The sequence below is a fragment of the Meleagris gallopavo genome, chromosome 1 (assembly GCF_000146605.3).
Source record: "Meleagris gallopavo isolate NT-WF06-2002-E0010 breed Aviagen turkey brand Nicholas breeding stock chromosome 1, Turkey_5.1, whole genome shotgun sequence".
NCBI lineage: Eukaryota > Metazoa > Chordata > Aves > Galliformes > Phasianidae > Meleagris > Meleagris gallopavo.
The window spans coordinates 165,239,740-165,249,454 of record NC_015011.2 but is presented as its reverse complement, the minus strand read 5'-3'; the positions used below and the strand labels follow the sequence as shown (position 1 = coordinate 165,249,454).

General features: G+C 51.8%; 1 protein-coding gene across 2 annotated transcripts; it reads right to left on the bottom strand.

Moving 5' to 3' along the window:
* Nucleotides 1-5,907: 5,907 nt before the first annotated feature.
* On the bottom strand, nucleotides 5,908-9,709 carry PCDH8 (protocadherin 8). Of its 2 annotated transcripts, none has more exons than XM_010728852.2 (3): nucleotides 7,217-9,709; nucleotides 6,892-7,102; nucleotides 5,908-6,502 (listed from the first exon to the last, which is right to left on the bottom strand). In XM_010728852.2, exons 1-3 carry the CDS (start codon nucleotides 9,626-9,628, stop codon nucleotides 6,129-6,131), a joined length of 2,997 nt encoding a protein of 998 aa, XP_010727154.1. In that variant the 5' UTR covers nucleotides 9,629-9,709; the 3' UTR covers nucleotides 5,908-6,128. The 2 variants fall into 2 exon arrangements, with proteins under 2 accessions (XP_010727154.1, XP_010727155.1); XM_010728853.2 differs by having other exon boundaries at nucleotides 6,892-7,099.
* Between the last annotated feature and the right edge of the window lie 6 nt (nucleotides 9,710-9,715).

Below are 9,715 nucleotides of genomic sequence, written 5' to 3'. Positions count from 1 at the left end.
ACTCCGGCCACTCCGGGTCCAAAGCACCCATAGGTTTGTGAGCTTTGCAGTGGCTCTCTGTTACCACCTGATGGAGAAACGAGGGGCAGTGGATCTCTACAAAGGCCTTCATAGAATCATGGAATTATAGGATGGCTTTAGGTTGGAAAGTGCCTTGAAGGTCACCAAGCTCCAAGCCCTCTGCCATGAGTATGGTTGCCACCCACTAAGTCAGGCTGCCCATGGGCATTTGAGCAGTGATGGTTTGCTTTGCTGCTGGTATGAGTGAAGGAAGATAGAGACGGGACGCTCTTTTCCTTTGAGATGATGTCACTGAAAGGAATTTTTCTGCCTTCTCATGCCCCTGGTCTCTGGTGCATGCCGGTCTTGTCCTGGGTTCATGGAATCATAGAAGCATAGAGACTGGAAAAGATCACAAAGACCATCTGGTTCAATCATCAGCCCATCCCCACCATGCCCACTGAGCATGTTCCTTAGTGCCACATCCACATGGTTCTTGAACACCTCCAGGGACGATGACCCCACCACTTCTCTAGGCAGCCTGTTTAGTGCATTACCACTCCTTTTGAGAAGAAAATTTCCTTAATATCCAATCTCAACCTTCCCTGGAGCAACTTGAGGCCATTCCCCCTAGTCCTATCACAGTTACCTGGGAGAAGAGGTCAACATCCACCTCACCACAACCTCCCTTCAGGCTGTTATAGAGAGTGATAAGGTCTTCCCTAGCCTCCTCCAGACTGAACAATCCCATTGTATTGTACGGTTGTACGGTGGCATGAAACAAAAAAACATTTGGATTTAGTTCCAGCTCTCTCACAGATGTGTTGCTTTGCCTTGAACAAATTCCTCAACATCCTGGGCCTTCAAAAAAGTACTCTGAGGTACAGACCTGCAAGTGTCCAAGGTGATGCTACCAAGGATTTCTGATCTCTTGTCATCGTACATCACCCAACCAGCGAAGGTCACAGCAGGCTGCCAGCCTGGGCTGAATCCCATTCCTGCAGTCATCCAGCCCTCAGGTGAGGGAGGAGAAACACCTTTGGCAGAGCAGCAAAATTACACCCTGTGGAGGGGAGAAGGTTGCTGCATACAATAAATCTGAATACTTTACTGGAGATAGTCCTCTAAAAACATTGTGTGTTTGTAACCTCTAAACTGCTTATTTCCATACCGTGTGGGTCACTCTCTCCTGTACCACCAAAGGCTTGGTTTTTCCCTTCTTCTTGTAGCATGTGAGTGGGAGAAGAGTTTTCTATGTTAAGGAAGGAAGCGGTTGCCTTTTGTTAATCTTTTTTTGTGTGCTTCCTTATCCCCTTGACAGCGTTTTTCAGGATTGTCCATCTTCTGGATGTATCTGAAGAAGTCACCCAGGAGGGCGGGAGGCATCCTCACTTCTGGCCTGTAGCAAATTCATCCAGGTTGTACCAGAAGGGAGAAAATCCAGACTTTAAGTAGGGACCTCAATCTGGATGATGTAGTTAGCACAAAAGCATCCACATCCTTCAGCAGCATTTGATGATGCAGTCACTTCCCCGCCTTGCATGTGAAGCCATTGAGAGCCCTGAAAGTGGTGGGGGTCCCAGTGCCACAGGCATTGTGGGCAGGGAGTGCCAAACCAGCTTTGTGCATCTATTGGGAAGGATAGCTGAATGGAGGGATCCTTATGGCTACTACAGGAGGGGGAACCCAACTCTGGGGAGCTTCTCTAAAGCACCTTCCTAAATAAAGAACACCTGAAGACCTTGACATATATGGAAAGAAGCAGCACTTCTCCTCAATCACCAATCACATTTTTTGGTCTTTGGTAACACCTGGGGAGTGAGCTGGCTTTATTACTACTGCTGCTCTGCCTTCAAAGCATCCAAAAGGAATGAGGCATTAGGACTGAAATTGCCTATAAACCTCCAGAGGTTTTACACTACATATAGGCTGACCTTACTGTTGGCTGCTACCCAAAAGCACAGCCCTGCCTTCCTGCAGTGGAAGCCTCCCCTACATCACACCCTCTCTGCCTTCTTCTGACATTCATCTGACCCCTGGGTGAATTAATCTGCAGAAATCAGCCCAGTTTTGGTGCTTTTGTGCAGGCCTTCTGAACCTTCCTCAAAGCAGGAGAGCTGCCTGGGTGCAGGTGGCAAAGCAGCCATGGAAATACAGAGCTGGAGATGAAAACGATCCCTTCTGGTGACAGCATTCCCTTAGAGAGTCTGGCTGTTCTGGGAAACTCTGCCAGAACTGCAGCAGCCCACAGTTAATTTCTGCATCCACATCTGAATTTCTGCTTCCACATGTGTGCCCATGTGCAAGGCAGGTGCTTAATCTACCTTTATATACAAAGGCAAGGTGGTTGATGAAGTTAGGGAGATTAGGGAGTGATTTTGATGTGGGAGATGAGCTGGACAGCCTCCTGCACACTCCTGCCCAGCTCTCCATTGTCTGTCATGTAGGCACCTCGCATGTAGACGTCTCCATTTTGGACTGAATTGGCATGTCTGCTTGAGTTTTCAGCAATATTCCACCCTGATGTTTCTTTGCCTTCAAAGCTGGCCTAAGCCACATTTTCCATGCATTTCCAGCACTTGTTGAGGTGATGAGATTAAACCTCCCACCCCAGAGCTCGAAGCTGCATCTACTCACAAGTGTGAGTGCTGCCATCCCAACTGCCTAGTAGTCCTGCAACTAGAGAGTGTGTGCTGCAGAAAGCAGAATGAGGCCCCTCATGGTGTTGGGCTCCATCAAACATTATTAAAGGCAGAACATCCTGTTGAAAGCAGTCAAGAGTCATAGGAGAGTTGTACACAGTGCAACATTCCTACTGCCTGTAGGGAGGGATGGGAAGGAGCAGAATCTCCTCCATGACCAGACCTGTTAGCCTCCACTTTAGGAGGAGATGATTAATGTCCCAGAATTGCCTCTTTCTTTCCACTGACTCAGTCATAGGTGGCTATCAGTGACTTCTGTGGGAGTCAGCTCAGGGTTAGAGCTGATGCCACACCATGCTTGGCATATATATGGAGTTACTGAGCGATCTGCTTTAATTTCTGAAGTATGTTAGCAAAAACCTTAGTTATGCTAACTGAAAAATAAAAGACAAAAACTAGGGCAAATACAGTGAAAGAGCATCAGCAAAGCCAACACTTGATTCAAGGGCCCTGCCTTGAGCTAAGCCTTGGGCTCCCATCTCCACTTGGATGCACTTTGGATGACTTGTAGTGCTATCTGGGGGAGCCTGCAGACTTCTCCCACCTCATTTAGGCATCTAAATATTAAAGGAGCTTGAGCAGGCAAAAGGAAATGCCGGTGCCTCAGTGGCTCACACAAACTGCCCCATTGCTCCTCTCCAAGCTGTGATGTGAAGCTCTCAGGAAGAGGTCCCTTTAACCCTGGGGGATGAACCCTACATTTTACTCGCAGAACCTGGGACATGCCAAACCTGGACTGTAGCTATCTGATGCTGAAAGCTGCTTTGGGAGCAGGTGGCTTTTTTCTCCTTCCCTGAAACTGCTTGATGCAGCCAGAGATGGCCCCAACTCATTCTAAGATGGGAGGGACACTAAATCACGCAGTAAGAGTACACAGGGTCTATTGCAGACACCAGTGTGAGTTGGTCACTCCAATCCAAGGTGGGGAACTGCCCTTTGGCAGCTGCTGCCTCCCACACAGCAGGATCTGGGGACTTGCCTTGGAAACACTGCAGTACATATCACAGAATCACAGAATCACAGAATGGCTGAGGTTGAAAAGGACCACAACGATCATCTAGTTTCAACCCCCCCGCTATGTGCAGGGTCGCCAACCACCAGACCAGGCTGCCCAGAGCCACATCCAGCCTGGCCTTGAATGCCTCCAGGGATGGGGCATCCACAACCTCCTTGGGCAACCTGTTCCAGTGCGTCACCACCCTCTGTGTGAAAAACTTCCTCCTAATATCTTAACCTAAACCTCCCCTGTCTCAGTTTAAATCCATTCCCCCTTGTCCTACCACTATTCAGACTCGACCATGAGGATCTAGCTTATCAGACTGCTCTCCCTTATTGGCAGAGAGCCTTTTCCTCTCCGCTTTAAGAGTTATGACTAATTACTTCCCATGCAGTCTCGCTGCTCTGAATCACTGTTGATTAGCCAGCAGAGAGGCTCTGAGCTCCCTTCTCAGCACCCACCCTTCAGCCTCAGCTCTAAATTTAACCAAGACGGCCCTCTCGGTTATTTAGATGCATCCTGACTTTTACTACCAGGTTTCCATCAATCACCAGAGCTTCTCACCCATTCTCCTGATTGTAAAAGCTGTATCACTGACATTGCATCCCAATCTAGTCTGGCATCAGCGTGATATCAATTCCCTTCAAACGTGTGTACTGACACTCTGCCCACCATCAATCTCCATGCAAAGTCTTTTATGAAGCCCCTGTTAAATCTCAGAGTACGTGCACGAAGACTTGGTCACACTCAGCTTGACAAAGCTGGTAGTCAGGGGTGAGAGGGAATTTCTCTCTGTTAAGGAACACAGAAGCAGGATATTGTTTCCTGCTTATAGAGTCTAATGAGACTTTGTTTATGTCTATGAAGGACTTATATTTTCTTTGTGAGTCATCCTTTCTCTATATACACTATACTAGTTAGGCATATCATTGAAGAATTCATGACAAAACCAAAGCTTTGTCACGTACAGATGTATAGATAATTGGTTTGTACATGAAGTTACATATTCAACATAAGGATCCATTCTTCCTTTCAGAAAAGTCAGAGCTATTATTAAATCTCCAATATAAGTACTATCTCTGGTACAAGCATTTTTGAACACATGCTTCACGTTCTTTCACCAAACGCTATTCCAAACGTGATTTCAGCAGAAGGATTTGAGATCTGCTTTTAGCTTGAGGATTTGAGGGGAGGGAATTTCAAAGCTGGGTATGATTACTTTGCTCGGGTCTTTGTCATTTGTGGAAAGAGGCAAAATACGTATCAGAGATGATCGCAAGGTAATAGACATCTATTCTTTCACTGCTTGATGTGCAAATGTAGTGTATAAATAGGTGCATGTACTCAAACACACTTCAATGCTTACACACTTCAGCACAGCTGCTTCAGTAGCGTATAAACCTACCAGCACATGCCTATGTAGCTTTACCCCAATCAGTTCCAGCCCTAACAGAAAGCAAAGCACTCCAGTGGTTGCTGATACGAAGGTATTTTTACATCATGAGCATTTCAGCTGACTGATGTAGCTTCCCTGGAGTTCCACCAGCAAAGGGTCTGTCTGGAGGAGCTTACAGAGGCAGTGAGCAGCACACAGCTATCACACAGCTTTCCTTGTCCCCCATGTCCCAGCATTACCAACTCCAGAGCTGCATCTCCAACGCAGATGAGGAATGGGTAAGATAGGATGTATAGGATGTAGCACTGCTCATGGTTCTGTTCATTTTTTTTTTGCACAAAATTTCATTGACCTGTGAAGACTCAGAAGTCATGAAGCGCAAAAACCACAGACAGATCCCTCCAACACATCACAAAACCTTTATTAGTGTTTATCAGTGACACAGATTACAGGAACCAAAGGCAATTAAATAACATTTAACTTTAAACTGACCACAGATTCAAGAGATACAAGTCACATTTGGCAAGGCAAACGTCTCCGCACACTGCGTTGCTTGGGGTGCTATTACACTATGAAAGAGGAATTTCCTTTACGAGATTCTACATATTCAGGATATTATTAATAATTATTGTGTCTTTTAGACAGTTCCTTTGGCAAGAGTTCCCATTTTTTAAGCTTTTATTATATAAAAATATAACCAATTTTCATTATGTACAAACATTACATTACACACTGTACAGGTTAAAAACACTACAAAAATGGCAGGCCATGGGCAAACCAAACGCAAAGAAAACCATGTAGAAAACAAAAAAAAAAAGTTAAATACTGCACATTTCATAAAAATTACATTAACTACAAACAATTTTTGTTGTTGCTGTTGTTTGCAAATACCAAACAGTACCGATGGGAAATCTTTCCCAACACCTTCATGTTTTAAGGCACATCTTGCATATTTACACATACAACACCGGGTCTGGTCAATAACTTAAAGGCTCCTGGGAGCGACCGAGTCGTGTGCATGGTGCCAGTGGGGTTATGCTTTCTCGGCGGCATCAGTCTGGGGGCCCAGGAATCTGGTTGAAGGGGCCGGGTAGAGGGGCACCCCGATCTCCTGGAGGTCAGGGAGCCGTGCGGGACGCGGAGGGGACAGCAGTGTGATCGTCCGGTCAAAGTCCCTGTGCAACACCTTCTCGTAGACGCTCTGCAGCCCCACCGTCTTCGGCAGCTGGGCCTGGTAAAAGTTGTCCCTGCGAAGCGGGTCCCGGGGCAAGGATGTGCTTTTGCAGAAGGTGGAGAGAGGCGCTGGAGGATGGGGAGAAGGGTGCGGGTTGGCTCGGCCACAGGAGGGGCTCCAGCAGCGGTCTGAGTGGCCCAGGATCTTGCACTCGGCTGTACAAGCCCACAGACCTAGAGAGGGAAGGAGGAACCAGTCGTTGCTGCAGAAACAACCACCACTCGCAGCCCACAGCTATCAATCGTGAGAGGACAGCGTGCGGACACAGCGCTGGGAAGCGCTGCTCTGTGGCACGCTCAGGGAACTAGGGTTACATCATTTAGCTCACAGGATGAAACGAAGGGGAAGGTTTTTGAGGAGAGGGGGTAAAACACACCCACAGCTCTAAAGTAATGCATTCAGTGCTCAGTGTGGGCAGAAGCCAGCACTTAACAGCCTGCTGGGAGGAGACCCAAGTATCAGGTTTCCCTGCTCTGTGTGTGATGCATCCCTCCAAGCAGCACGCTGTCCATCTATCTGCACAGAGGGACACAGAGCACTGGGAGTGGGATGCAGCCCTTACCGTTCTGCATGTGTGTGATGAGGTCCTTCTTCAGGGCATCCCCGCTGATGTCTGAGTCACTGTCGTTGAAATCACTATCGCCTTTGCCGCTGTCCTTGCCGCTGAACTTCTCTGCCTCCCGGCCTGAGATGGTATTGAAGGAATGCCCCTTCCAAATGGCCACAGGGGGAGCGGGCTCTTTGCCGAAGCTTGGAGTGGCGGTGAAACCCTGCTGGGTTGGGGGAAGTAGTAAAGGGTCAATTAGCATCATAACTGCATCCCTGTGGTTTACACCCTGCGATCCTCCCCTTCTACCCTCCACTTTCCAGGATGCACAGGACCTTACCTCCCCGCCGGCTCCTCTGAGCCGCTTCTGACCCTCATAGAGGCAGGTGCTGTCGCTGCTGCTCTCTGCAGTGGAGATCTCCTCAGCTGCTGGAGAAGGGTCGGGGCCGCTGAAAGAGGTTTTGCTGGGGAAAGTTCGTACCTCGAACACGTTTCCCCTCTGGCTGCTGTCCTCCTGCCGACCCTTTTCCAGGTGGGAGATGTCAATCTGCTCCTTCAGGGGACTGTTGTTTTTGATCTCATTCCCTTTCTTGCGCCTGTTGCAGGTGGTGGCGATGGTAATGATGGCCACCAGGAGGAGGGTGCAGCTGCCCGCCAGGACGATTATCACAATCAGAGGGATGTCCCACTGCAAGGCCTTCCCTTGCCAGGAGCTGGGCTTGGTTACCTCCTGGATGCTGGAAGGAGCAGTGGCGGTCACCAGAAAGTTGACAGTGGCAGTTGTGGCCAGAGGGGGCCTCCCATTGTCTGTGACAGTGAGGATGACCTTGAACAGCTGCCCCAGCTCTTCAGAGAGGTCGCCCCTCAGCACGATGTCTCCAGTGCTTGGGTTGATGGCAAAAAGGTCCTGCTGGGGTTCTTCCAGGAAGGCAAAGGTAAGCTCGGCGTTGGCCCCATCATCCGCATCGCGAGCTTTGATCTGGGCCACCAAGGCATCACGGGAGGTCTTGCTGGAGACACTGATTTCCACCGAGCCATTGGTGAGCACCGGGTGGATGATGATTGGAGGGTTGTCGTTCTGGTCCACCATCCTCACTTTGACAAGTGTGCTGCTGGAGAGCTGTGGGGAGCCTCCATCAGTGGCCTGGATCCTCAGGTCAAGCTGCTTGAGGATCTCATAGTTGAACGTTCTCAGGGCATAGATGGCCCCAGTGGCAGGGTCAACTGAGACGTAGGTAGAGATTGGGGCCCCCATGACTTGAGTCTCCAGCAGCCGATAGGTGACCTTCCCATTGTGGCCAAGATCAGGGTCACGGGCCACCACAGTGGTGATGTAGGCACCTGGCGGGTTGTTCTCTGGCACAGCCACCTCATAGAGTGGCTTGGCAAAGAGCGGTGCGTTGTCGTTCTCGTCGCTCACCCGCACCGTGTACTGGCGGACGGTCTTGAAGGGTGGGGAGCCCAGGTCCTCAGCCACCACGGTGAGATTGTACTCAGGGATGCGCTCGCGATCCAGCGCCGCCGTGGTGACTATCATGTAGCTGTCCTCGTAGGCCCGCTGCAAGGCAAAGTGGTCGTGGCCTCGCAGGCTGCAGCGCACTTGCCCATTGGTGCCAGAGTCACGGTCGGAAGCGCTGACGAGGGCCACGAAGCTCTCACTGGCAGCCGCCTCGCTGACGTAAGCCACGCCGGCGGCACTGCCAGCACCACGCAGAGCGCTGATGCTGATGCGTGGCGCGTTGTCGTTGACATCGGTAAGGCGCACCACGACGGTGCTGGTGGCTGCCCTGGGGCTGGCACCGCGATCCTGGGCCCGTACGTCCAGCTCGTAGGTACGAGTACGCTCGTAGTCCACAGCAGCCTCCAGAGTCAGACGGCCGGAACGCGGGTCTAGGCGGAAGAGCCGCCGCGCCTCAGGGGGCACCTGACTGCCAAAAGCATAGACGACCTCTCCGTTGGGGCCCTCGTCGGGGTCCTCGGCATCCAGGTCAAGCAGCAGGGAGCCAGGCGGCGCATCTTCGGGCAGTTCCACTGTCACGGAGCTCCGTGCAAAAGTGGGGCTGTTGTCGTTGGCATCAAGGACGCGGACGTGCACAGTGGCTGTGCCTGAGCGTGCAGGGCTGCCGCCATCCTTGGCCACCAGCTCCAGGGTGTAGGAAGGCTGGCGCTCGCGGTCCAGCTCCTGCAGCAGCACCAGATCTGCGCAGCGCGCTCCGTCCGCCCGAGTCTGCGCCTCCACACCGAAGTGACTGTTGAGGGAAACCTGGAAGCTCTGGATGGAGTTGGAGCCCACGTCCTCGTCCACGGCCACCTCCAGTGGGAGGCGAGTGCCAGGAGCAGCGCTCTCCGACACCTCCAGCGCCATCTGGGCACGGGGGAAGCGGGGCGCGTTGTCGTTGATGTCGCGCACCTCCAGCTCCACGTGCACCAGGCGGTAGCGCTCCCTCCAGCAGCTCACCACGTCGAAGGCCAGCACGCACTGCGGGGCCTGCCCGCAAAGCCGCTCCCGGTCCAGCCCCGCCTCGCCGATGCTCAGCTGCCCGTCCTCCTCCCGCACCCGCACCAGCGAGCTATTGCTGAACTGCCTCATCAGTCGGAAGCTCATCTCCCCCGGAGCCTTCACCGGCATCTCGTCGGCCAGCGTGCCGATCACCGTGCCCGGCGCCCCTTCCTCGTCGGTGCGGTAGCGCACCGTCTTGCAGCGGGACAGGGCCAGCAGGCAGCCGGCGGCCAGCAGCCGCAAGGGGCTCATGGCACCTGCGCGGGACCGAGATTGGGGACGCGGTGCGGAAAATGCGCGCAACACCACACACCCTCAACCGCCGTCTGCGCCCGCCCG